The sequence below is a fragment of the Lissotriton vulgaris genome, chromosome 4_1 (genome assembly GCF_964263255.1).
Source record: "Lissotriton vulgaris chromosome 4_1, aLisVul1.2, whole genome shotgun sequence".
Lineage (NCBI taxonomy): Eukaryota > Metazoa > Chordata > Amphibia > Caudata > Salamandridae > Lissotriton > Lissotriton vulgaris.
Genome location: NC_141691.1, coordinates 1,101,320,200 through 1,101,347,614, shown reverse-complemented (window position 1 = coordinate 1,101,347,614; position 27,415 = coordinate 1,101,320,200). Strand labels below are relative to the sequence as shown.

At 48.4% G+C, this 27,415-nt stretch overlaps 1 protein-coding gene across 6 annotated transcripts in view; it reads right to left on the bottom strand.

Moving 5' to 3' along the window:
* The window catches only part of ELP2 (elongator acetyltransferase complex subunit 2), a 1,268,509-nt gene that overhangs the window by 1,021,347 nt on the left and 219,747 nt on the right, over nucleotides 1–27,415 (bottom strand). For all 6 annotated transcript variants that reach the window (XM_086965323.1, XM_086965328.1, XM_086965324.1 and 3 more), the window contains exon 5: nucleotides 5,051–5,198. In XM_086965323.1, the coding sequence (XP_086821449.1) occupies nucleotides 5,051–5,198 (148 nt within the window). The remainder of the gene's footprint in view (nucleotides 1–5,050; nucleotides 5,199–27,415) is intronic.

The window sequence follows — 27,415 nt, the reverse complement described above, 5'->3', positions numbered from 1 at the left end:
GGCATGATCTGCCTTAAGTAACGTGAATCTGTTCAGTGGCTTTTCTGCAATCCCTCACCTCCTGAAGGATAAGATCCGGTTTATCCTTGGGTTCTTCCTGCGTCTTGTCAGCATACTTGGCCAAGTTACACGATACTTCTAATCTCGTAGCACTTGCTTCCCACACAAACAGATGGTTGTCTAACTCTCAATAACTCAATAGCTCTAACAAACAAATGCCAGACCTATTGCATTGCAAATGCTCATTTCAACTCTGTGCACAGACGTGTGTGCTGTGACTATTAAATATCAAATGTACCCACTCACTAATAACAATAAATTAAATGACAATGTTTTTTTTCTAGGAGACACATTTCAAAGACATGAAAAAAAAGAACTGCTAAATTATATACTTTCTGTATTATTTAACAAAAACATTTAATACACACAGCAGCAAAAGTGCTTTAACAAAAAGTGATAGCACTAACCAGCAACTACTTTATTTCCTATTGATAATAATATGTACATTTTTATGCATACAAAGTAAAATCAGATAGATCATCTCTCAGAGCAGAACACTAATAAAACTGTGCTGTGACTGAATTAGATTGGGTCCTACAATCCATTAAAATGCATAGAATTCCAGGGAATTTAGTAAACGATACTGCTTAATTAAAAATTAATGTGGAACAGTAAACACAGCTGTGTTCTACACCTTATTGTCTGTACCACATTTAGAAGTTGATACCTATATTACATGTCAAGAACCTCGGACTCTGTAGCTGGATATTGGCTTTGTTTCTTTTTCCATGTTTAGTTTCAGCTATATAGTGTGCTGAAAGCTGGAACCTTCAGCAAGGTATCAAAAGTTACAGGATTCATATATCTATTATTATTGAAATAGGACTCCGGACATTGGAAATAATAACTGAAAATTCAATATTTCATACTTTGAACTGTAGTCAAGTTACAATGCATTGAAAAAGTGATCTGAGCTGGATGCATGGGGTCTCCACTGTCTGTCACGCTCTGCCGGATGGTAGACGGTGAGCGTGGGCACTGCTTATCATCCTGGTGTTCCCCCAGATGTTCTGGTATTGACGGTGGGGGGTTCCGATGACCTGCCCCCCCACCGGCCTTAAACTCTGCGGGTCAGATGCGTGCTTACTGAGCACAAGATGGCGGAGTGCTCCTCAGCAGCGCTTGCTGTTTAACAGTGGCTCCGGGTTCCCTCCTCGTTCATGGATTTTGCCCTGAATTTCTTACTGTTCCCAGCGGGGCAGGCAACGTGTGGGACACTCTTCTATTTCGGTCTCTGTGGTCTCTACCTATTCTGATGCTCGGGTCCAGTTCTCGGCTAGCCTTGTTGCATGGGTCGTCAGCATGATGTCCTTGTGGGGCTGTGCCTGTGCAGGCAAACAGCAGACATTCTACTGCCCTCCCTTGGTGCTGTGACTGCGACACCCCCCCAACCCCACTTAATGGAACTCTGCTCTCATGGTTTTTGGGTCTTGACCTGGGTGCATCTTGCCATTTGGAGATGGCTTCCATCGATGTCCACGACCCGGGTCCGCCATTTTGTGGATTCTTGTCCTTTCCTTTGGTCCATTGGATACCATCCTGTCGACCTTCAGTCATTTCTCTTTTGCGGGACTGCCTTATCTCCTTCTCCCCCTCAGGTCCCCCTCTCTCCTCTCACCAATCTCAGCCTCTGACTCTTCTCCCCCACCTACCTCTTTCTACCCCTTTTGATTTTCTTTTTATTTCCCCGTTAACTCTGTAAATATGTGATATATATACTTGTCCCGCCTAATCGCTAGTAAAATGTAATCCTGAGCAAATCTACTATTTATATATATATGTATATAGAGATAACTCTAACCACTAGTATATGTAGTAGACCCTTGTACTCACTACCATTCCTATGTGATTCTTAGAGTTTATCCATTTGTATCTCTTCCTTGTGTGACTTTACAATTTGTACATTTGCAATTTTTTCTGTTTGTATCTTTTCTGTAACTCATGTAATCCTAAATCCTTATGTATCGCAACTGGTTCTTTTGTAAAGCCCTCTGACACCTCCGGGTAATGTTCGCGCTATATAAAATCACATTAAATAAATAAATAAAATCTGTCAGGCAGCCTAACGTGACATTGTTCTCACTTTTTCAGCCAACTTATATAATTGACAGTGCTTTGACAAACCTATGAATATCGCTGAACTTTTTAAAATGGCTTACCAAACTCATTGTGCTGAATTATTTTTGAACATACTAATCAGACACGATTGGAATATCTACAGGTAAAGAAAACGGGCACTGGGGTAACTTGGGTTATTAAAACTGTGCTTTAAAGGGCAGGACTTGCCGGGCTCCAAAATGCGCATTGGAGGAGCTGCTGGGTGGTTCTATTCCCGGGACCAAAGGCTGCAGTTGAGACCAGAGTAGTGGTGTAGTGGCAACAACCTAGGGATGCAGAGAGTGCGGTGCTCCAATCGGGTGGCCCCATGATCCTGAGAGAGGCCACAAATCATATACAGACCCCAAAAGCGTCCTCACCAGAGCAGCAAGATGACAGCGCCCCTTGGGACTCCCCAAACTTTGGGGACTGAAAATACAACTAGGTAACACTTCAAGCTTTAAGGAGACCCCATCAGGTAAAAGCAGAGCTGGGGAAATACCAGGTCCCTGAAGCCAAGAGGAGGGGGCCTACGGAGCAGGGAGGCAGGTGTAATAAATCAATGAGCCCTGGCCTACAGGATCCAGCAGGGTGCAGACAGACATCTGGGAAGCTAGAAAAGATTTTAAAGACTACTCCTTTTCTTTGATAAAGAGTATTTTTCCAACAGCGTAATGTCAACAAAGGGACAGAGCAGCGCACAGATATGTTTTTTCTCCAAATGATCTCGACTCAGGGACATTACTCTAGAATGGCAGAGAACTTTTTAAGAGGGGGCCTCACGCTTGCTGGGAAAGCTCTGTATTATGAAAATCTAACACCAGATGTAAGCTGCCACCACATGCATAGATGAAAGGATTTCCTCAATGGAGAGCACAGTGAACACAATGTTGGACAGCATCACTAGGTCAGAACAACAGATGGGGAAACTAGAACAGTGCAAAAGTGTGGTGTAGCCTACACTGAAGGAAACACTCCGCATGAAGGCATTTGAGTGCTGTACAATTGCAACAATATCACAGTCTAAAGTGGAGCACCTCGAAAATAGGGTAAGAGAAGCCAAAATGCACATTTTGGGGTTTCCACCAACAGAGTAACCACAATTTAGAGCTGGGGATGCATCACTTTCTACAGACAACTGGCATAGGGAGGGAACAGAGGCCTTCTCTGTGACAGTGGGTAAGGCTGCATGTCTGCCCACTAGGGTCTGGATTAGATGTACCTCATCCATGGGCACCATTTTGGTGTGAGCTAGGAAGTGCAGAATCTTCAAAGCAAGAATCATGCTGTATGTTTCTCTCAATGACAATTACATGTTTTCAGTAAATTGCTAACTTCTGGCATCTCCGCTCATCATACATCACAATAGATGAGAGGCCTTCACTCTATATGGCTTCACTACTGCAACGCTGAATCTGCAAATCTGACTCCTGATGAGGCAGGCACAGCAATTTTCCTTCTCTCGCAGGTTACAATCGAGGCACCTGATTACTATTCTGAGAGACATGGGTCCTGCATGATTTTCTTCCTGTAACATCATACTTGGAGTATGGAGAGCAAAGCTCGGGATTCACCATTTCATTGACACCATTAGTCACTAAAGCTGTTTAAAATACAACAGAACCAATAAGAACTGTATTTCATTCTACAATTTCCGTTGAAATAATTGCTGTCTTCTCAATGGAGAAATGCCTTCCATTTCAGTTACGTCATCATCCACATCAGATTCCGAGTCTCTGGTGATTCCTGACCTCACACTGAAGAATGACAGTTAGAACTTGCTGCTCATCCATCGAAACAAGTAAAAAAATACAGCATAAGAATTTGGACACTGGTGCTCACTTCGGTAACATTTTTTTTAAACCTGATGATACCTCTATGTTCATTTCGCACTTAAAGAACACACCATTTTTGGCGAGCATACTTTGGATTGGTTATGCATTCTTTACATGTTTCCAATTGGCAATAGTCCATTTTCTATGCTCTTTCTCAAAGTGAAAAACAAGGAGCAACCTTTCGTCAACAATGAGTTTCGATCATATTTTGGTTTCTTTACAGATTGATACTTTAAATTAATTCACACTGGCAGATAGAGGAAGTGTAATCAAGTTTAGGGATGCGTGCTGACTTACACACACTTGCATTACTGTCTTACATCACTGAACTACACTAGGCCAGCTGAGGGGGTATAGTAAATATCAGCTATTATCAACATTTATAACATTTGATAGCTGCCAGTTAGCAGGCTAACATGAAATAGTCATGCAGTAATAAATCAAACTGGGAAAGTTTTCTGTCAGGTGATTATTCTTTTAAATTCCTTGTATACATGGTAAATGAATATAATGTAATTCCAATAATATTTATACTTTTTCGGCTTCATCAATTCAACATGCATTCAGTTTAAACATGTGTCAATGCACCATCTTTCTAATTTCCTCACGTATTACTTTTCACACTGTGGCTAGAATCCTGTGAGGAAGGTGACGAGGACAATTCTGTCATTTCTAGAGGGAAACTGTGTATAAAGCGCTTGGTGTAAGTCACTTGGAGAGGACATTTGGAATTCCAGGAGATATTGTAACGTTCAGCTGAAAGCTCTGCCTACATGCGACATATTTATGACCAAGGCTATCGGGAAGAACCCCAACAACTACAAATGTAAGCATCATATTTACACTAATGGATTTAAGGTTTTATATCATGCTATACAGTATGATATGAGATGGTAACAACTGTTCTGAAGCCAAAGAAACAGAATATTTCTGCAGCTTTAATTCTCCAGTGAGTTAGAAGATAATATCACATAATTACTGAGGCCAGTCCTTATCTTTCTTAAGGAGGGTTACTAAATATTATACAATACAAAAAATATCAACAGGGGCAGACTTACTTTTTGAATTGCAGCTGGACCAGAGGCGAACGGTAGAATCAGATGCCGCAGAAACGATAAGAAGCTCTGACCCCAAACTGTCCAGGTAAACAGCATCTACTGCACATACTACATCTGTGTGGCCTTCCAAATGAATGCTCTTAACAGACTAAATACAAAACACAATTTCGAAAGATGAAATTAAGGGAATGGCTGAAATAATCAACATTCAAATCATACAATAATTGATTTGGGGACCGTTTTGGTTAAAATGTTGAAATGAATCTACCAGTAGAATCAAAATGTAGACTGGTTTACAATATGGCCAGGTTTTATCAATAAAAACAATTACATCAGAGTGTTACCATGTATATATGAAAGGACGGCATAGGCCTTTAGTTACATCTCTCCAAGTACATGTCCACATAACAACAGAAACATAATGAATATACCAGAGATTCAAATCTCAGATGAAAAGTGAATAAAAAGACACGAATGTTGACATAGTCAGAGGCCGAGATTTTCATAGGCTTTAGCTGTATCTGTGACAAAAGTCCTGTTAAACAACCAAATATTTTGAATTTGTTCCTTCACAATTTCTAACTGAATGTTAGGACAACATTATCTTTTCAATGTTCTTTAAAAGTATTCACATTGATTCACAGACTATAATGTAACAACAAGCAATCCTTCAATACCCCCTCAAAATGACATTAATTCCATCATTATTGTACCCCTTAAACAGTGTGACTTTACTGTGCTCCATAACAATAAGAGCCCATACTCAAGGTAATTTATATTTACTGAGAATTCTCTTTCTAGGAAGAAAATCTCGTTTGTTATAAATTAAACTAATGCTTTCAATTCTCCCCGAGGCTTCCAAAGGGCCACTCAATTCTTTAAGTAACTGAGAATTCCAGAGTCGACTTCTTCGGATTAGAGAGCCACAGACCTAACCATTAGGCTGGGGGGAGCAGTATTTCCATGACATTTAAATTATCTTTTGCCCAAAAAAAATAACCGAGCATACCTTTGAAAAAAAATTCCTTTGGAGCGGGGCCTACCGTGGACCCAAGATGGTTGCTTTTTAGGTCTCGCCTTAGCCAGCGCGCATGCGCTGCTCTCCGAGGCTTTTAGTAAGTGCTTTAAACCCGGAACTCATACTCGTGAGTGTGTTTTATTTTCATCACCCGCTATTGGCCTTTGCATGAGTCTGTCTAAGAAAGCCAAAACCAAAGGGGATGATGAACGGAGTGTTGAACATTGCAAGCACTCACCCCCAGTCAACTGATATGGGTATAATTCATCATCATTCTTTAGCTCACTCCGCCACCCCAGTTCAGACATGGCCATATGCAAATCAGTCTGACCCTGTGCCTCATGTCTTCCCTGGATCGGAAACAAGCATCCTGGGACCACTGGAGGCAAGCTATCCTGGCTGATGAGGACTGGAAGCCCGAAACCGGTCCTAGGATGCTCCTAGCCAGTCCAGGGAGGACCTGGCCTGGCAGTTGAGCTGGACTGTTCCCATTGGAAGCATGGTCAAGACTGATTTGCATACGGCTGGGTCCGAACTGGAATGGTATGGTGAGCACAAAAACGATGGATTTAGGCCCAGATCTTTGTACTGGGGTGAATGTATGATATTGTTCTGCATTCTGTCCATCAATTGTTCTTTTTGCATTCGTCACCCCGAGTGGGACGGGTATGCCCAGATGTGGGTCCCGTGCTCTCCATGCCAATGGAGTCAAGCTATCCTGGCTGGTGAGGGCTGAAAGCCCGAAACCGAATCTAGGATGCTTGTTTCCAGTCCAGGGAGGACCTGGCCTGGCGGTTCAGGCTGGACTGTTCCCATTGGGCGCAGGGTCAAGACTGATTTGCATATGGCTGGGTCCGAACTGGAATGGCATGGTGAGCAAAAAAACAGTGGATTTAGGCCCAGATCTCTGTACTGGGGTGAAAGTATGACATTGTTCTGCATTCTGTCCATCAATTGTTTTTTTGCATTTCTAAGAAAGACACCACACAATTGGCCAAAGGCGGGTGCATGTCCCGCCTTCTTTCTCCCCTGGCCTAGGGAGCTCGGGAACAAGCAGCAGCGCGGCCGGGTGCCATCTGTTTTTAATTAGCAGTGGCGGCGCGCAGTGTGCCAGATGGAGGGCAGGCTGCATTCCAGTCTCAGGTTACTTGTTTGTTTACTGTTCTTGATTTAGGGTGAGTTTTTTCATGCCAGGGTCTTTTTCATGGGCCATCGTGCATGTTGGTAAGGACACCTTGCTTGGCACTCACGTCATCTCACCCCCGCTCATATTACCTGGGTCCCACAAACGTTGTCAACTTGGCTCCTATAGGACCGCTATGAAATTAGGCAGCGAGATTAATTTTCGCATGTGAGCAGAGTTTAGTAGGTTCCATCTACAGAGTTTCACATATAAAGCATGTTGAACATTCAGCATTATTCAGGTTGTGGTTATAAATGTGACTGATTTACACTGCGTTCTTTCTTCTACATTAGTCCAGCAGCAGGGACTCGGAAAGAGGCTTAGTTGGCAAGGCTTGCAACATGCAACTGCAATATCCACCCACACATCTGCCAAGGAGCATGGGTTAGAATCCATTTGTGCAGATTTGCAATCCCCCCGGGGCGCCTTGACTCTGCTCTACGGCCTCGCTGCGCGCTGTACTGCTGCACGCAGGTTCAACTCACAGGCAGTGTCCTTGCTTGCTCTCTTGTTCTTGTCCTCTGGGAGAGCCAGGGCCTAGCTCTTTCCTGGAACAGGGGACGAAGGACAAAAGAGTGATGGGAGGGGAGGGAGACGGGTGCTGAATTACATTTCCAGCCCCTCGCCCGAGCAGCTCCGAGCCCAGATGACGAGGGGACAATGGCAGGCATATGTTACCTGGTCACACGGGGGCTTGGAGAAGCTGTCACAGAATGGGTTGTAGTGTTACGAAGTGGGGTCCACTGAAAGCGCGCAATGGAGGGGAGGGTTCCAAGTTAAAGCCGGTTGCAGTGTTCGGTGAATGCAGAGTTAAGACCAACTGACACCCTGATCTCTGCTGTGACCCCTACCTCCGTAAGCTTCGGATGTATTTATAAGTCGGGAGCACTCACCAGGGAACGAGCCTCATCCCTGGGGAGGTATTTAAAGGTTGGGAAGAGGCGGGGAGAAAAAGCATGGATAAACAATGACACTTTAATAGTTGATCTTTTATGTGGCACCAACTCACCCACGGCTCGAAGTACTGACTAGAGATGTTATCACTCAGGCGACCTGCAAAGCAGGAGTGGACGATGCTAGAATTGAAGCCTATGACCTACATGTAGCCTGAGGTGCAGTTAACCCCCTGAGGTAGCTCATCGGTTTGACTTTGCTTCCTGCACCACAGCCTTGCTGTCCAACCCCCAACACCCAGCTAATGGAGAGCCTGCGAAGTGTGCCTAATTTACTTTGTGTGATGCGCCTAGTATACATCTGTCAATCAATTCATGCACTAGTTGTACCTCGCTTTTGGGACCTTATAAGTGTTTAGCCATACAACAGTTGATGTTGTTGCACCAAGGATATATTGTGATGGATAACTAAACACTTATAAGGTCCCAAAGGCGAGACCTATTGGCTATGCCAATGCTTGTTGTTAAAGTTCCCAAGAATGGACCCATTCTCTTGTTATGTTATGTTACGTGTATTTGTAAAGTGCACTATCACCCGCAAGGGTATCCTGGCACCGAGTAGGTGTGAGTGCCTAGCCCTATCTATGGTAGTTGGTTTAACTGAAAAGCCAGGCCTTCAGCTTCTTGCGGAATTCAAGAAGAGAGGAGGAGACTCTAATGTGAAGAGGGAGGCCGGTTCATGCTTCAGGAGCCATGCAAGAGAACACGCTTCGTCCTGATCTGGTTATGTGTATGCGTGGCATGGTTGCAGGTAGGAGTTCTGCGGAGAAGGTTGGTGAAAGGAGATACAAATGTTCAGGTAGGTGGGGCTTGAGTTGTGTACTGACTTGAATATATAAGGAGTTTGAATCGAGTGCGTGTGTGCATTGGAAGACAGTGCAGTTCCCTGAGGTGTGGTGTAATTCGTGTTCTGTGTGGGAGGTTAAAGATGAGTCTGGCTGCCGCATTCCGGATGGTCTGCAGTCTTGTAGTGAGTTTCTTGGTGATCCCAGCTTAGAAGGTGTTTATACGAGTGATTATAGACGAGAGACAGTTTTTATTGTTTTGCTTAGGAGCCATTATACCATCTTCCTCAGCATTTTCAGGATGTGGAAGAATGATGCAGTGATAGCATTGACATGTGCAGTCATGCCCAGTTTGCTGTTGATGATTATTCCAAGGTTCCTGGCATTGATTCTGGGTATGGGTGTGGGCCCGAATTTGTCTGGCCACCAGCTGGAGTTTCATGATGAGATGTACTTGCCGAAGGGGGGCGTGCCTTGGAGGCCATGCGAGCAGCAGAGTGAGCGCCGGGCTCCACTACAAGGGTCCCGTAATTTTCCTGAACAAGGGACACCATGACCCCCCTAAGGTCCCCCGGTGATCAGAGACCATGGGGGTACTACCTTGGAGAAACTTGGCCCCCCAAACGGCGTGTTTCGAGTCGTTTTGGCGACTCCCTGGGCTGCGTTGGTGACTGGCGGCGATAACAAAATGGTGGCACTGCAGTGATCGGCGGCTCCTGGGCCGCGCTGGCGGAGAGGCGGACTGCCCCCGCGGGTGGCTGCGGAGCACGATCGGAAGGGAGAAGGCGGCCCATTCCGACAGAAACCTGGAAGATTGGCTGTGAATGTGCCTGGAGCTGTGGAGGGGGTGATCAGCGTGCCTTGCCCCGCCCCCCCCCGCCCTCGGAGATAACGCGGCAAGCGGACTATGGCAGGGCAGCTCTGCGGACTGGGCGCTGCTGGGAGGCCTGAGCGGCTCGACCCTGCACTGGTGAGTGGGGCTGGGTGGGATCTGGAGCTACCGGCCACGGAGGCTGGTGTGTGGCCCTGGGACCACCGGGCGCGGCGAGCCGGCGCAGAGGCGGGAGCGGAAGCCCTGAGGAACGAGCTGGCGGCTGGGAAGCGACGGCGGGGGAGTTGGCTGATAGTGCCTGGAATGAGGAGCATTTGCGTGGTGGGTCTGCCTGAAAAAGCAGAGGGGTCGGATAGTTACGCTATTTGGAGGACTGGCTGAGAACGGTGGTTGCTCCTGAACGCCTGTCAACCTTTTACACCCTGGAACGTGCGTATCGAGTCCCGGCGAGACCACCGCAGCAAGGGCGGCCTCCCCGACCAGTGGTGGCACGCCTGCTGCACTTTCGGGACAGAGACTTACTGCTCCAGAAGGCCCGTACTGATGACCCGTACCATGTGGGTAACAGTAGGGTCACTCTGTTCCCGGATTATACCTTCGAGACAACGGCGCTGCGCGTCCTTCCAGGTGATCAAGAAGGAGCTGTGGGTGGAGGGGCTCCAGTACTCCCTGTTGTTTCCTGCCAAACTCCGGATAATCCTGGATGGGAGAACTTGCTTCCATGAATCGCCGGAAGATGCGTAGACATGGCTGGAATCTTATAGAGCTGGTAAAGATGGATCGGAGCAACACTCCCAGAACCTCGCCAAGCCCTCACAGCTCCGGAACTCACAAAGGATACGGCGTCGGCGGCGGGGTCTGCAGAAGCCATCTACTTCACAGACCGAAGTGGAGCCCCGGGGTGCTTTGGAAGCGGTATCTGCCATATGTGGCAACTTGACGGCGACTCAGCTGCTGGAATCAGACCTGGAGAAGGACAAGGAGCGATTGGAAGCTGAGTCAATGGCGTCCGACAGTGTACACTTGCCGCTGGTAACGCCTGGCACGGTAGACGAACTCCTGGACGAGTAACTTTTTCAATTTATGTGGCTATTGTAACTGGGAACGGGTGAGCGGACGGGACTCCGATCTTAATGTGCTGCTCCATGTGGCTGTGGATGGGGGGAGCTCCAGGCTCGATCCTATGATGATGCAGTGAGATATTGGCTAAATGTTGGGGTGCGTTAATCACAAGCAGGAGGGGGGCTGATAATGTTACGTTTTATGGGACCTTTGTGGCGCTAATTGGGTGTTGCTTTACCTGATTGTTTGATTGCTAGGCTATATCCAGCCCCCACTGAATGGTCCCCAGTTAGTACGCCTTTAACACCTTAGGGGCGATTGTTGGGTTCGTTTGGACGGGATTGCTATGCTAGTGCCTGTTCTAGGTAGGGAGGGCGATGCAGAGGGTGGTTTGGGACTGTTGAGACAAGGGGGTATTAGAGTTGGGTACTGGGCGACTTGTACGGGGATGGCGTCTTATTACCTTATGATGAACTGCAGGAGAGATTTGGACTTCCACGGGGTCATTACTTAATCCATACGACCCTAATTGCTGCCATTCAGAAATACTGGGGAATGGGCCTATTAGAACCACCGGTGAGTGCTGTATGCCAATATGTAACGATGTCGGTGGGCACCTACAAGGCTGTCACCTGCTTATATAGACGTATGCTTGAGGAGGGGTTGTCACCGCTGCAGAGACTACGCTCCCACTGGGAGGCAGATATGGATAGGGAAGCAAATAGTTAAGAGGGCATGTAAGGGCACTAGGAATGCTAGATTTCAATTAGTTAATTTCTTCATATTGCATAGGGCGTACCTTACCTCGGCGAAGATCAATCACTATTTTCATGTAGATAGCGCACAGTGCCCCCGCTGTAAGCTAAGATGTGGGCCTTTTGCATAAGTTATGGGATTGCCCACAGTTGGGTACTTATTGGGAGGATATCATTACATTATTAAGTGATATTACGGAACGACAGATTAATCCAGACAAAGGAACCTGTCTCTTGCATTGGTTTCCCCACACTAGCAAGACAAAATTAACGAGCAAGTTTCTGGACTTGGGACTGGTGTTGGCCAAAAGATTAATTACGTCCCATTGGAAGAACCCGGGGGGGCCCAGTTTTACCAGATGGAGGGCTGCGCTGCTTACATGGGCGGGGAGTGAGAGTGTGGTTTGCCTGCAGGCAGGCTCAAAGGTCCCAGAATGATAAGGCACTAGAAACAGCGTGGGCATGGGAGGCCCTGGTCGCAGAGCTGAGGACACCTGAGGCGGACTCTGGTTCGGAATTGAGCGCACCTACTGGGGATGGCGACTTGTAGTGTAACTACCCTCTGGTAACGAAGTGGAGGTACACGGAAAAGGTTTCCCCCGCACTTCTAATATAGTCACAGTATCCCATATTGTTGTGTATCTGGCACCAGGCCAATTTTCAATTATTATAACTTATTGATCTACTACTATGTGTTGGTTTAATTGACACGCCGGTGAGACGGGGTGGGAGATGGGAGGGTCGAGGGAGGGCAGTACAAGCTGACCTATTACTGATAAGGCCTTATGATGCAACGTACAGTGCTGGCACGAGTATCCCGGTGCTAAAGTGGAATGCTTACCAAACTGAGCAAGTTGTTAACAATTGGTTTTCTTTAATTCTTTGCTGCTTTCTCAATTGCTCCGCTTGGAATGTACCGCTGTATGGCATATATTGTTGCACACGCCATGGTCAGGCCGTGCCCATCTGTAATCTGGATTGGTCATCTTGTACGCTAGTTGTGTATTGAAAACAATAACAATATTTTTTTTTAAAATGAGATGTTCTTGCCGAAGATCACTGCTGCTGTCTTGTCAGTGTTGAGCTTGAGACAGGTGACTTTCATCCATTTATTGACTTCAGTCGTGCATGCGGCCAACTTGTTTCTTGTGTTGGAGCTCTTGTCATCTGCATAGGAGAGAATGTTTTGTGCGTGGATGATATTGGCCAGAGTGATCATGTATGAGCTGAAGAAGGTGAGGCTGAGCAATGAACCTTGAGGGACTCGGTTTGTGGACTTCCGTGGAGTAAGGTTAGAACTTGTGTTCTACAAATTAAGAAAGAGCAGATCAATGCCTATCTCGTGCATGTGCTGGCTGAGGTGTGAGACCATGTCAAATGCTGCTGAGAGGTCAGTGAGAATGAGGGCTGCTGTGTTTTCTCTGTCATGGATCATGTAGAACCTTCTCTCAACAGTTGTGCTGTCTGTGTTGCCTGGAGTCAGCCAAAGCAAATAGTGGCTGGAGAGCATTGTCGAGACCCCTCTGATGTTCTTTATGCAGCAGAGAAACTGTTGGTGGCCAATTCCCACTCACAGTCAGTCTCAATGGGGGACATGGATATGGGGTTTGGGATGCATGGGAGAGTGGAGGTAGAGAATATATTGAGCGAGGTATAGAGTGAGATATAGGGTAGTGCATTGGATATGCTGAATTAGAAGCAAAGTAATAAAGATAAAGATAAATAAGTATATATTTTTTGTAATTCAATAGTGAAGCAATTGTAGATACATAGTTATGATGAAAGATGTACCTGTTTATGCAATCACATATACCTGTTAAACACAGAATAATGTAACTATAAGTAATACATACATTTGTTAAGCAGAACTAATGAATATCTAGATCTTTAAAAACATAATTATTCGAAGCCCCCTCTGCTGGAGAACATGCGGCTCTCCTGGCACACTCACTCACATCCTTTGGGAGTGCCCACTGCTGGGGGACTATTGGCGACAGACTCTGGACGACATAGATTCTCACTTTGACACTCAAATCCCACGCTTCCATGCGTATGTCCAATGCTCTTGCATTCCCCCTAAAATCAAGAAGGGTTAAACAGATGGCCTTGGCGTTAGGGGCTGCAGTCCCGAACATTCTCACACACGGGGGTACTACAACGCTACCGACATGCCTAGGCTGGCTCCATAGACTATGGGGGATCTTGGGGATGGAGAAAATCTTGCTCGCCTTAGCTCACCCGGAAGCGTCCTTCCACGACCTCTGGGAACCGTTCCTTACACTACTCACTTCTGAGTTTACATAGCTCACATGCCCTAAATACCTTAGACTCTTACGACTCGTGGATCCACTGCGCCCATCAGACACTACCAACACCTAATGACCCACACTGCTACTGACACCATCGACACACACCTGAGACCCACCACACTTGGACACAGATTGCCGAGGAATGGTTTGCCAGTTTGTCTGTGAACGGGATGAGCTCCTTCTATGCAATTTGGTTTGTGAACTTCAGTGAGAATTTTATAGAATTCTTTATATGCACATTTAGCATCTTGAATTCTGTCTAAATAGTATCTTTTTCTAGCATTTTTGATAGCTGACTTGTATAATCTGTTAAGTTTCTGTAGGCGAAGTTTGTCTTGATTGGTGTTTGTTTTGAGCCAGGCACTTAGCAGCTTTCTAATGTGTTGTTTTATCTCTTATCTCTGTATTTCTCCTAGGTGCCTGTTTTCTTTTGTTCTGTTGTGTAATTTTTATGGAACAAATCTATTTTATTAGACATTTGAAAGGTGACTCATTAGTTGTACCCAGCTTTCAGCCTACACCACATGGGCCGGCGGCTACAAACAGAGCTTGCAAGGGTGTACAGAAGGTGCTGTAATAGGGCCGACACCCCGAAGGCAGGCATCAAATAGAAGCGAGGCTAATTAGTCCAAGCTGCCTGTATCATCTGAGAGTTCGTGTGGCCCAGAGCAAGAGTCAACCCAGAGAGGGAGACAGCAATGTCTGTGTGGACCCTACCTCGCTCCGCCTCCCACCTGAGTTGTCCATGAGTGCGAGTCCCTTTCTGATTTTGAGTAAGGAGCATATATAATTCTGTATGTTTGTTGTCCTCTTTCTTCGCTACCCATTGTTCAAAAGAGGTAAGTTTACGTGAGGCTGGTAGAAGGAAGGCCCGAGAGGTGGCAGTTGTAGATAATATGGGGGGGAGGTCAAGATCAAGGCGTATTTGACTAAACGGAATGATGCCTCTGAGATCGAAAAGGTGGCCCAGGCGCTTGCAGCCCGCCTCTCTCTATCTCTGGGCGACAGCAGACCTTACGCCAGGAGGGAAATCCGGATTCTCTACTAGGGGCGTCACCGGGGGGGAAATGTGGTGAGGCCTTTTACGAGTTCTACCTTATCCCAAACTTTCATGGTGGCTGCCATGACCGGGGCCGAATAAAGGCCCCAAGAGCGAAGGTGGCCGAAAAGACAGATTTCTCGCCAGACATTCGCACCTGCCACCGCTTGGTCCATGAAGGTCCAGTGTCAAGTCAAGTCAAAACAAGCTTTATTCGATTACATTTAAAATCATAAAAGCAACAAACAACATATATTTAAAAAATTGATTACAATTGGATAAAATTCATTACAATTTGCTAAAGTCATGTGGGTTAAAAAACATTACAATTCAGTAAAATTCATGAAGGTTAAGCAAGCCGGGAATTATAATAATAAAATCACCCTTCCAGTTGTCTCGGGGATAGCATCCTGGACCTAGTAGGCATGGCGGCGACCAGGAAGCTAGCAACCCCGAGAATTGTCCTGGTGCTGCCTAATAACTGTAGGTAAAGTAGAGCAGGCCGTACCTGGACAAAGCCTGCATCTCTTAAAATGGGTGCCAAGAACCTCAACCTACTCGCTTTGTAGTGACTACAAAACATGATGAAATGCATGAGGGTTTGGTCGGAGAAATTATCACAGCTACACGGGGTAGATTCATCAGGAACACCCCACACGGGAAGATCGAATTAAATTGAACCTAAATCTGATAAGCAGGTGACGATGGTAAGGTCTGCTCACAATTTTTAAATAGGGTAGGAAGTTGGCTCTGACTCTTGGTTTTGTTAATTCTTTCTCCTCCCGTGTTTGAACTGCCCTCCTCATGAAGTTTTCTTTGATCCATTTCAGATCTCCCTTGAGTATAGTATTTGGGTGGCTATATAGGTTTGGTCTGCCGAGTCTACCCATCTCCCCCTTTATGTATTCGAGCCATGGGATTTTTGAGGCGTTGTCCAAGGTCATGCAGTCCCTGAGGATTTTGTGATTCAGAGCAATGTCCTTGTTCAGCCAAGTTTTGGTCCAACACATTAGGGGCGCTAGTTTGAGCGAGTCAGTAAGATAACCCAGCCCTAGTTCGGTATGTATTGAAAGGACAGGTGTGGATTGTGGAACACCCAACAAGGACCTAAGGAAATGATTTTCTGCTGTTTGTAGTTTGCCACAGTTTGCGTGGCCCCACAATGGGGCTCCGTAGGAGGCTATAGATAGGCATTTGGTTTTGTAGACCTTCAATAATGCCTCCATCGGTCGAGACCCAAGACGCTTGGCAAAACTCAAAAGTGCAGAGGTGGATCTGGTAACAGCTAGGGATTTCGCATCCACCTGTGGGGACCATGAACCCTTCTCTTCAAATATCAGTCCCAAGTAAGTGAACACTTGTACTCTCGAGATCCCCTCTCCACAACTGAAAGGTTTCAACTTTTTTGGCCTTGGGCGCTTCCCTGCCAGCATAATGTGAGATTTTTTGTTATTGACCAGCAGGTCTAGCGAGGTCCAGTGACTTTCCAACAGCGGTTGGTTCCATTCCAGCACATAACACAGATGTGCAGCCTGCAAGTATCTATGAATGAGTGGTAGCCTCACCCCACGTCGTCCCTGGAGCACGAACTTTGCGCCACCGAGAGGCGCGTTTTCTTGTTACCCCAGATGAAATTATTTAAAGCCAGCTGCAGAGACCGCACAGTGCCAGGTGGCGGAGTCAACGGAATGGTCTGGAATACATACAAGATGCGAGGCAATAGCGCCATCTTTACCGCAGCAATGAGCCCGAATCTCAATAGTGTGTGTTTCGCCCACCCGTCCACCGCTTTTCGTGTCTGCTCCACTAGTGCTGCATAATTCACTTCCAGCGTATGTGGGATCGAGGGGGTCAGGAGGATGCCTAGGTAAGGAACTGGGTCATGTGACCAGTGCAAGGGGAGAGGCCGTTGGAGGGCCTCAGCCTGTATTTGTGGTAGGGACAGGTTAAGGACTTGAGACTTGTTAAGGTTTACTTTAAAGCCCGAAATCCGGCCCAAACCTTCAAGTTCGTCTACCAGTGCGGGAAGAGAGGTAACTGGCTGCGCGAGGGAGAGAATGATTTCATCAGCATACAGGCTTACCTTGTGGTGGTCAACCCAAATTTGAGACCCTGCATGCCCGGGTGGTCCCGGATTTTCTGTGTGAGGGTTTTCATGTAAAGGGCAAATAAAAGGGGCAAAAGGGGGAACCCTTGCCTAGTGCCCGTGAAATTTTAAAAGAAGCTGAGGAGACCCTATTGACCGCACGGATGCACAAGGAGCCCGGTATATGCACTGTATCCAAGAGAGAAAACGAGGACCAAACCCGAAACTTCGGAGGATGTCAAACACGTATGTCCAGCATAATCTGTCGAACGCCTTCTCCGCGTCAACCGAAAAGAGCACCGCGCTGACCTTAGAGGGTCTGCTACCGCCTTCGGGAGGCGGGTGAATTGGCTAGTCGTTAGGTAATGCCGGTTCTCAGGAACGTCCTTATGGTCGGGGCTATAGAGGGAATAATAGAAACATCAAAATTCTTCAACAATCTGGGAATCCAAATGGAGTCCCTCTCCTGCAGAGCTTCTAAGGAAAGGAATGGACCCTGCAACCGCTCTGGCACGCAACCTCTGTGCTAGCACCTTCCCGCATTTGTCACCTCCCAAATAGAACTTGTGCTGTAGGCGGATTAGGGCGTATTCGGCCCTATCAAGGTCGAGACGTTTAAGGAGGGTACGTTTCTTTTCCATCTTGCGTCGAACCCGAGGGGCCCGGTGCGCTTGTGTATTGCTTCCAGTTCTGCCACCTCCTGTTCAAGAGCTAAGCGAACCTCTTTCCGCCTACGTGCTTCAGCAGATGAAATGGCCATGAACCCCCCGCGTATGACCGCTTTGAGTGTGCCCCATACCGTTGCCAGGGAGGTCGCTCCGTTGTCGTTAAGGTGTAGGTAGTCTGTAGTCTTGGTGCGCACCTCCTCCACCACAACAGGGGAGTGCAGGAGACCCACGCGCAACAGCCATCGAGCAGGGGTATACCCAATCACTTTGGGGCGCAGGGAGAGGGAAACATGTGCATGATCCGATAGGGAGCGCACACCAATTGATGCATCTTGAACCCTAGGGAGAAGTGCGTTAGAAACCAGGAGCATGTCTAATCTTGCATACGTTTTGTGTGCTGCCAAGTAGTAGTTGTAGTCAAGCATGTCCACATGACGGAGGCCCCAGACATCATGGAGGCTGTTCTCAGCCAGCCAGCGCTTCAACTCGGGAGAGAGGGCCCCTACCTGTGTGTAGCATTGCACTGACCGGTCCCACTCATTATCCATCACTAGGTTGAAGTCCCCACCTACCACTAAGGCGGAGTCAAGGGAGGCTAATCCCTCCGTGAGAGGCCTGCGGAGGAAGGTCTCTTGCTGTGCATTGGGAGAGTATATGTTAAGTAGAGTGAAAATAGTGGAGTCCCATTGGATCCTAAGAGCTAAAACCCTCCCCTTGGATTCATAAAAGGAAGATAAGACCTTAGATAAGACCTTACCCTCAAATGTAGCCCTTAGCAAAATGCCACCCCGTTCTTTTTCGCCACCCGAGAGGACTAAAATTGGCACGGAAAGCGTCTGGAACGCTTGCGGGGAGTGTCCTTAGCCAGTAAATGGGTCTCCTGAAGCATACAGATATCACCCTCAGAATGCTCTAGAAGTGAGAGGTTAGTGTTGCAATCATGGGAGGAGAGACACGAATTATGTCATTGAATGTTCCCTCGACCTGCACCCAACCCACTGCATGTTTAAAGGTTCCTGTAGAGGACGCATGTGCAGGCGTCAGTGAGGGATGAGGTGAATACAGGAGGACATCATGCCCAGAAGAGATTTATAAAGGAGTACGGAAATAAACCTTTTTGGCACGGATTTCGACAAGGTTATTAATTTCAGTTGTCTTTCTAGCATGGGGTGCACCTTGTTTTGAATAGTGTCTAGAATGGCACCTAGGAAGGTTAGCCGCTGGGAGGATTGAAGGACTGACTTTTCCGGATTCAGAGTTAGACCTAGTTTCTTGAAAAGGCTTTGGTGGATGCCCTTGCAGCCCTGTAAGTAGGGCCCTTGACTAGTCAGTTGTCGAGGTAAGGAAACATTTGATGATGCTGCTGCCTGAGGTATGCTACAACTGGCACTAAGCACTTTGTAAATATGCCAGGGGCCAATTTGAGCCTGAAAGGCAATACTCGGAACTGCCAGCCACAGTGAACCTGGGGAACTTCTTGTGTTTTATGATGTATGGGTATATGAAAATATGCATCCTGGAGATTCAGGGACGACATGTTATCATTTCCGTAAGTCCAAATTCAGTCTCCACTTGTTTGACTTCTTGTGAACCAAGAAGAAATGAGAGTAGAAACCTATTCCTCTTTGATCAAAAGGACGTTTTCTACAATTTACTTCTGCAATATGGTGGCAACCTCCAGCTTTAAAAGATGTAAGTGTTTTTTTAATAAAAGGTAGTGGAGGAGGGTTTTTTGCAAAGTCCAGAGAATGCCCAGATTGGATTAGGTCTAAGACCCATTGATCTGTGGTTATTTTCTTCCACTGTTGAAAATAATGGGATATCTTCCAGCCCACCCTGGAGGATGGAATGGGCAAGGCAGTAGCCGGCAACAGGGAAAAGTCACTGGCCGCAACTGATGTCCTTGCTCTGTCATCCTGTATTTCCTCTGAAAGAGGACTTGTTGTAGGCAGCATTACTTGGTGGAAGAAGCGTACGTTGGGTATTGTTGGACCCGGCCGTTTAGGCAGGTTCACCCCTAGACTTTTTGCTTTTTCCTAGCCTGTTTATGGAACCTGGTGTTGGTGATTTTAGGCCTCTGCGCACTTTTTAGGGCTCGGGGGCGGAGCTCCGAGCGCCTATTGTTAAAGAAAAAAAAAGTTTCTTTAGGGCTCGGGCCAGAAACATTCCTTAGTTTTTATGCCATCTGCATAGTGATTCGTCTTTGCTGTGCTGTGTTTGTAGTAGCCTTGACGCGATAGGCTATCTGTAATTTCCGTCCGCGATTTGTGGCATTTTCTCAGTGGTTACGCGCAAGGCCGTCCTTTAATCTTAATTAGGAGCTGTCAGGGAGGTGCTGTAATGGAATCCAGAAGCTGTGGGCGCGTTCACCATTATGCAGAGCGTGTGCACTGCTGTGTTTTTTTTCCCTTCAGCTCTGTGTGCGCGCATGAACAGCCGGCCAGCAATGTAGAGAATCACATGCATCAGATCTTTTTTTTTTTAAACAATTGCGATAGCAAAAGTGATCGCTTTCTGTGCTGTTTGTTTTTCGTATGTAATCTTGTTCTTGTACGAACTCGATGGTAGCGGAGTATCCCATCCTCACCCTCTAGGTCACTTCATTAATGTTCCACGAGTCCGCCGTGTCTGGTGGCGTCTGTGCCCTACCCTTTGTGTCTGTAGAACATTCCCCTGGGTGAGAGTGCAGCGAAAGGGCTGCATTTGTGTTCCAATTGCGACGGATATCTCTGCCCGCCGGTGATGCTGTCTGGTGCCCGAGGGGTGTTCACCATGTTTTATCACTGCTTCTAGTCGGAGGCTGCCCCCCTGCCCATGGTGCTCACGTGGTCGAGGGTGATGCGCAGGGAAGTCATGTCAGATTGGTAGTGCAGTGTGCAGAGTGGTAGTGCAGAGTGGTAGTGCAGAGAGCAGAGTGGTAGTGCAGAGTGGTAGTGCAGAGTGGTAGTGCAGAGTGGTAGTGCCGAGTGCAGAGTGGTATTGCAGATTGGTAGTGCAGAGTGCAGTTTGGTAGTGCAGAGTGGTAGTGCAGAGTGGTAGTGCAGAGTGCAGATTGAGAGTGCAGAGTGGTAGTGCAGAGTGCAGAGTGGTAGTGCAGAGTGCAGAGTGGTAGTGCAGAGTGGTAGTGCAGAGTGCAGAGTGCAGAGTGCAGAGTGCAGAGTGGTAGTGCAGAGTGGTAGAGCAGAGTGGTAGTGCAGAGTGGTAGTGCAGAGTGGTAGTGCAGAGTGGTAGTGCAGAGTGCAGAGTGGTAGTGCAGAGTGCAGAGTGGTAGTACATAGTGCAGAGTGTGAGTGCAGAGTGCAGAGTGGTAGTGCAGAGTGCAGTTTGGTAGTGCAGAGTGCAGTTTGGTAGTGCAGAGTGGTAGTGCAGAGTGGTAGTGCAGAGTAGTAGTGCAGAGTAGTAGTGCAGAGTGGTAGTGCAGAGTGGTAGCAGAGTGGTAGTGCAGAGTGCAGAGTGAGAGTGCAGTTTGAGAGTGCGAGTGGTAGTGCAGAGTGCAGATTGGTAGTGCAGAGTGTTAGTGCAGAGTGCAGAGTGGTAGTGCAGAGTGGTAGTGCAGAGTGCAGAGTGGTAGTACAGAGTGCAGAGTGGTAGTGCAGAGTGGTAGTGCAGAGTGCAGAGTGGTAGTGCAGAGTGCAGAGTGGTAGTGCAGAGTGGTAGTGCAGAGTGCAGAGTGGCATTGCAGATTGGTAGTGCAGAGTGCAGTTTGGTAGTGCAGAGTGGTAGTGCAGAGTGGTAGTGCAGAGTGCAGATTGAGAGTGCAGAGTGGTAGTGCAGAGTGGTAGTGCAGAGTGCAGATTGAGAGTGCAGAGTGGTAGTGCAGAGTGGTAGTGCAGAGTGGTAGCGCAGAGTGGTAGTGCAGTGTGCAGAGTGGTAGTGCAGAGTGCAGAGTGGTAGTGCAGAGTGCAGAGTGGTAGTGCAGAGTGCAGAGTGCAGAGTGCAGAGTGGTAGTGCAGAGTGGTAGAGCAGAGTGGTAGTGCAGAGTGGTAGTGCAGAGTGGTAGTGCAGAGTGGTAGTGCAGAGTGCAGAGTGGTAGTGCAGAGTGCAGAGTGGTAGTACATAGTGCAGAGTGTGAGTGCAGAGTGCAGAGTGGTAGTGCAGAGTGCAGTTTGGTAGTGCAGAGTGCAGTTTGGTAGTGCAGAGTGGTAGTGCAGAGTGGTAGTGCAGAGTAGTAGTGCAGAGTAGTAGTGCAGAGTGGTAGTGCAGAGTGGTAGCAGAGTGGTAGTGCAGAGTGCAGAGTGAGAGTGCAGTTTGAGAGTGCGAGTGGTAGTGCAGAGTGCAGATTGGTAGTGCAGAGTGTTAGTGCAGAGTGCAGAGTGGTAGTGCAGAGTGGTAGTGCAGAGTGCAGAGTGGTAGTACAGAGTGCAGAGTGGTAGTGCAGAGTGGTAGTGCAGAGTGCAGAGTGGTAGTGCAGAGTGCAGAGTGGTAGTGCAGAGTGGTAGTGCAGAGTGGTAGTGCAGAGTGGTAGTGCAGAGTGCAGAGTGGCATTGCAGATTGGTAGTGCAGAGTGCAGTTTGGTAGTGCAGAGTGGTAGTGCAGAGTGGTAGTGCAGAGTGCAGATTGAGAGTGCAGAGTGGTAGTGCAGAGTGGTAGTGCAGAGTGCAGATTGAGAGTGCAGAGTGGTAGTGCAGAGTGGTAGTGCAGAGTGGTAGTGCAGAGTGCAGATTGAGAGTGCAGAGTGGTAGTGCAGAGTGGTAGTGCAGAGTGCAGAGTGGTAGTGCAGAGTGCAGAGTGCAGAGTGGTAGTGCAGAGTGCAGAGTGCAGAGTGCAGAGTGGTAGTGCAGAGTGGTAGAGCAGAGTGGTAGTGCAGAGTGGTAGTGCAGAGTGGTAGTGCAGAGTGGTAGTGCAGAGTGCAGAGTGGTAGTGCAGAGTGCAGAGTGGTAGTACATAGTGCAGAGTGTGAGTGCAGAGTGCAGAGTGGTAGTGCAGAGTGCAGTTTGGTAGTGCAGAGTGCAGTTTGGTAGTGCAGAGTGGTAGTGCAGAGTGGTAGTGCAGAGTAGTAGTGCAGAGTAGTAGTGCAGAGTGGTAGTGCAGAGTGGTAGCAGAGTGGTAGTGCAGAGTGCAGAGTGAGAGTGCAGTTTGAGAGTGCGAGTGGTAGTGCAGAGTGCAGATTGGTAGTGCAGAGTGTTAGTGCAGAGTGCAGAGTGGTAGTGCAGAGTGGTAGTGCAGAGTGCAGAGTGGTAGTACAGAGTGCAGAGTGGTAGTGCAGAGTGGTAGTGCAGAGTGCAGAGTGGTAGTGCAGAGTGCAGAGTGGTAGTGCAGAGTGGTAGTGCAGAGTGGTAGTGCAGAGTGGTAGTGCAGAGTGCAGAGTGGCATTGCAGATTGGTAGTGCAGAGTGCAGTTTGGTAGTGCAGAGTGGTAGTGCAGAGTGGTAGTGCAGAGTGGTAGTGCAGAGTGCAGATTGAGAGTGCAGAGTGGTAGTGCAGAGTGGTAGTGCAGAGTGGTAGCGCAGAGTGGTAGTGCAGTGTGCAGAGTGGTAGTGCAGAGTGCAGAGTGGTAGTGCAGAGTGCAGAGTGGTAGTGCAGAGTGCAGAGTGGTAGTGCAGAGTGGTAGTGCAGAGTGGTAGTGCAGAGTGGTAGTGCAGATTGAGAGTGCAGAGTGGTAGTGCAGAGTGGTAGTGCAGAGTGCAGAGTGGCAGTGCAGAGTGGTAGTGCAGAGTGGTAGTGCAGAGTGGTAGTGCAGAGTGCAGAGTGGTAGTGCAGAGTGCAGAGTGGTAGTGCAGAGTGCAGATTAGTAGAGCTGAGTGGTAGTGAAGAGTGGTAGTGAAGAGTGATAGTGCAGAGTGCAGAGTGGTAGTGCAGAGTGCAGAGTGGTAATGCAGAGTGCAGATTGGTAGTGCAGAGTGGTAGTGCAGCGTGGTAGTGCAGAGTGCAGAGTGGTAGTGCAGAGTGCAGAGTGGTAGTGCAGAGTGCAGAGTGGTAGTGCAGAGTTGTAGTGCAGAGTGGTAGTGCAGAGTGCAGAGTGGCAGTGCAGAGTGGTAGTGCAGAGTGGTAGTGCAGAGTGCAGAGTGGTAGTGCAGAGTGCAGAGTGGTAGTGCAGAGTGGTAGAGCAGAGTGGTAGAGCAGAGTGGTAGTGCAGAGTGGTAGTGCAGAGTGGTAGTGCAGAGTGCAGAGTGGTAGTGCAGAGTGCAGAGTGGTAGTGCAGAGTGGTAGTGCAGAGTGCAGTTTGGTAGTGCAGAGTGCAGTTTGGTAGTGCAGAGTGGTAGTGCAGAGTGGTAGTGCAGAGTAGTAGTGCAGAGTGGTAGTGCAGAGTGGTAGTGCAGAGTGGTAGCAGAGTGGTAGTGCAGAGTGCAGAGTGAGAGTGCAGTTTGAGAGTGCGAGTGGTAGTGCAGAGTGCAGATTGGTAGTGCAGAGTGCAGATTGGTAGTGCAGAGTGCAGAGTGTTAGTGCAGAGTGCAGAGTGGTAGTGCAGAGTGCAGAGTGGTAGTGCAGAGTGCAGAGTGGTAGTACAGAGTGCAGAGTGGTAGTGCAGAGTGCAGAGTGGTAGTGCAGAGTGCAGAGTGGTAGTGCAGAGTGCAGAGTGGTAGTGCAGAGTGGTAGTGCAGAGTGCAGAGTGGCATTGCAGATTGGTAGTGCAGAGTGCAGTTTGGTAGTGCAGAGTGGTAGTGCAGAGTGCAGATTGAGAGTGCAGAGTGGTAGTGCAGAGTGGTAGTGCAGAGTGGTAGTGCAGAGTGCAGATTGAGAGTGCAGAGTGGTAGTGCAGAGTGCAGAGTGGTAGTGCAGAGTGCAGAGTGGTAGTGCGGAGTGGTAGTGCAGAGTGGTAGTGCAGAGTGCAGAGTGGTAGTGCAGAGTGCAGAGTGGTAGTGCAGAGTGCAGAGTGGTAGTGCAGAGTGGTAGTGCAGAGTGGTAGTGCAGAGTGGTAGTGCAGATTGAGAGTGCAGAGTGGTAGTGCAGAGTGGTAGTGCAGAGTGCAGAGTGGCAGTGCAGAGTGGTAGTGCAGAGTGGTAGTGCAGAGTGCAGAGTGGTAGTGCAGAGTGCAGAGTGGTAGTGCAGAGTGCAGATTGGTAGAGCTGAGTGGTAGTGAAGAGTGGTAGTGCAGAGTGCAGAGTGCAGATTGGTAGTGCAGAGTGGTAGTGCAGAGTGCAGAGTGGTAGTGCAGAGTGCAGAGTGGTAGTGCAGAGTGCAGAGTGGTAGTGCAGAGTGCAGAGTGGTAGTGGTATTGCAGAGTGGTAGTGCAGAGTGGGAGTGCAGAGTGGTAAGAGTGCAGATTGGTAGTGCAGAGTGGTAGTGCAGAGTGCAGAGTGGTAGTGCAGAGTGCAGAGTGGTATTGCAGAGTGGTAGTGCAGAGTGCAGATTGGTAGTGCAGAGTGCAGAGTGGTAGTGCAGAGTGGTAGTGCAGAGTGGTAGTGCTGATTGAGAGTGGTAGTGCAGAGTGCAGAGTGGTAGTGCAGAGTGGTAGTGCAGAGTGCAGAGTGGTAGTGCAGAGTGGCAGTGCCGAGTGCAGAGTGGTAGTGCAGAGTGGTAGTGCAGAGTGGTAGTGCAGAGTGGTAGTGCAGAGTGCAGAGTGGTAGTGCAGAGTGTTAGTGCAGAGTGGTAGTGCAGAGTGGTAGTGCAGAGTGGTAGTGCAGAGTAGTAGTGCAGAGTGCAGAGTGGTAGTGCAGAGTGGTAGTGCAGAGTGGTAGTGCAGATTGAGAGTGCAGATTGAGAGTGCAGAGTGCAGATTGAGAGTGCAGAGTGGTAGTGCAGAGTGGTAGTGCAGAGTGGTAGTGCAGAGTGGTAGTGCAGAGTGGTAGTGCAGAGTGCAGAGTGGTAGTGCAGAGTGCAGATTGAGAGTGCAGAGTGGTAGTGCAGAGTGCAGAGTGGTAGTGCAGAGTGCAGAGTGGTAGTGCAGAGTGGTAGTGCAGAGTGGTAGTGCAGAGTGGTAGTGCAGAGTGCAGAGTGGTAGTGCAGAGTGGTAGTGCAGAGTGGTAGTGCAGAGTGCAGATTGAGAGTGCAGAGTGCAGATTGAGAGTGCAGAGTGGTAGTGCAGAGTGCAGAGTGGTAGTGCAGAGTGGTAGTGCAGAGTGCAGAGTGGTAGTGCAGAGTGCAGAGTGGTAGTGCAGAGTGGTAGTGCAGAGTGGTAGTGCAGAGTGGTAGTGCAGAGTGGTAGTGCAGAGTGGTAGTGCAGAGTGGTAGTGCAGAGTGCAGATTGAGAGTGCAGAGTGGTAGTGCAGAGTGCAGAGTGCAGAGTGGTAGTGCAGAGTGCAGAGTGGTAGTGCAGAGTGCAGAGTGGTAGTGCAGAGTGCAGAGTGGTAGTGCAGAGTGCAGAGTGGTAGTGCAGAGTGCAGAGTGGTAGTGCAGAGTGGTAGTGCAGAGTGCAGAGTGGTAGTGCAGAGTGCAGAGTGGTAGTGCAGAGTGCAGAGTGGTAGTGCAGAGTGCAGAGTGGTAGTGCAGAGTGGTAGTGCAGAGTGCAGATTGAGAGTGCAGAGTGCAGATTGCTAGTGCAGAGTGCCTAAAACACATTGCCATTTACAATGCCATTATCTCTAACTCAAAACAAACCCGAGCCCTAATGCATTCCTAATGCTTGTTCACTGTGGTACAGTGTAAAGTGCTTGAGGTCTCTGTGAATGCGTGGTGAGTGGCCTGCCCTCCCATAGGTTAGTAGAGCTGAGTGGTAGTGAAGAGTGGTAGTGAAGAGTGATAGTGCAGAGTGCAGAGTGGTAGTGCAGAGTGCAGAGTGGTAATGCAGAGTGCAGATTGGTAGTGCAGAGTGGTAGTGCAGAGTGGTAGTGCAGAGTGGTAGTGCAGAGTAGTAGTGCAGAGTGGTAGTGCAGAGTGGTAGTGCAGAGTGGTAGTGCAGAGTGCAGAGTGAGAGTGCAGTTTGAGAGTGCGAGTGGTAGTGCAGAGTGCAGATTGGTAGTGCAGAGTGCAGATTGGTAGTGCAGAGTGCAGAGTGGTAGTGCAGAGTGCAGAGTGGTAGTGCAGAGTGCAGAGTGGTAGTACAGAGTGCAGAGTGGTAGTGCAGAGTGCAGAGTGGTAGTGCAGAGTGCAGAGTGGTAGTGCAGAGTGCAGAGTGGTAGTGCAGAGTGGTAGTGCAGAGTGCAGAGTGGCATTGCAGATTGGTAGTGCAGAGTGCAGTTTGGTAGTGCAGAGTGGTAGTGCAGAGTGCAGATTGAGAGTGCAGAGTGGTAGTGCAGAGTGGTAGTGCAGAGTGGTAGTGCAGAGTGCAGATTGAGAGTGCAGAGTGGTAGTGCAGAGTGCAGAGTGGTAGTGCAGAGTGGTAGTGCAGAGTGGTAGTGCAGAGTGCAGAGTGGTAGTGCAGAGTGCAGAGTGGTAGTGCAGAGTTCAGAGTGGTAGTGCAGAGTTCAGAGTGGTAGTGCAGAGTGGTAGTGCAGAGTGGTAGTGCAGAGTGGTAGTGCAGATTGAGAGTGCAGAGTGGTAGTGCAGAGTGGTAGTGCAGAGTGCAGAGTGGCAGTGCAGAGTGGTAGTGCAGAGTGGTAGTGCAGAGTGCAGAGTGGTAGTGCAGAGTGCAGAGTGGTAGTGCAGAGTGCAGATTGGTAGAGCTGAGTGGTAGTGAAGAGTGGTAGTGCAGAGTGCAGAGTGGTAATGCAGAGTGCAGATTGGTAGTGCAGAGTGGTAGTGCAGAGTGCAGAGTGGTAGTGCAGAGTGCAGAGTGGTAGTGCAGAGTGCAGAGTGGTAGTGCAGAGTGCAGAGTGGTAGTGGTATTGCAGAGTGGTAGTGCAGAGTGGGAGTGCAG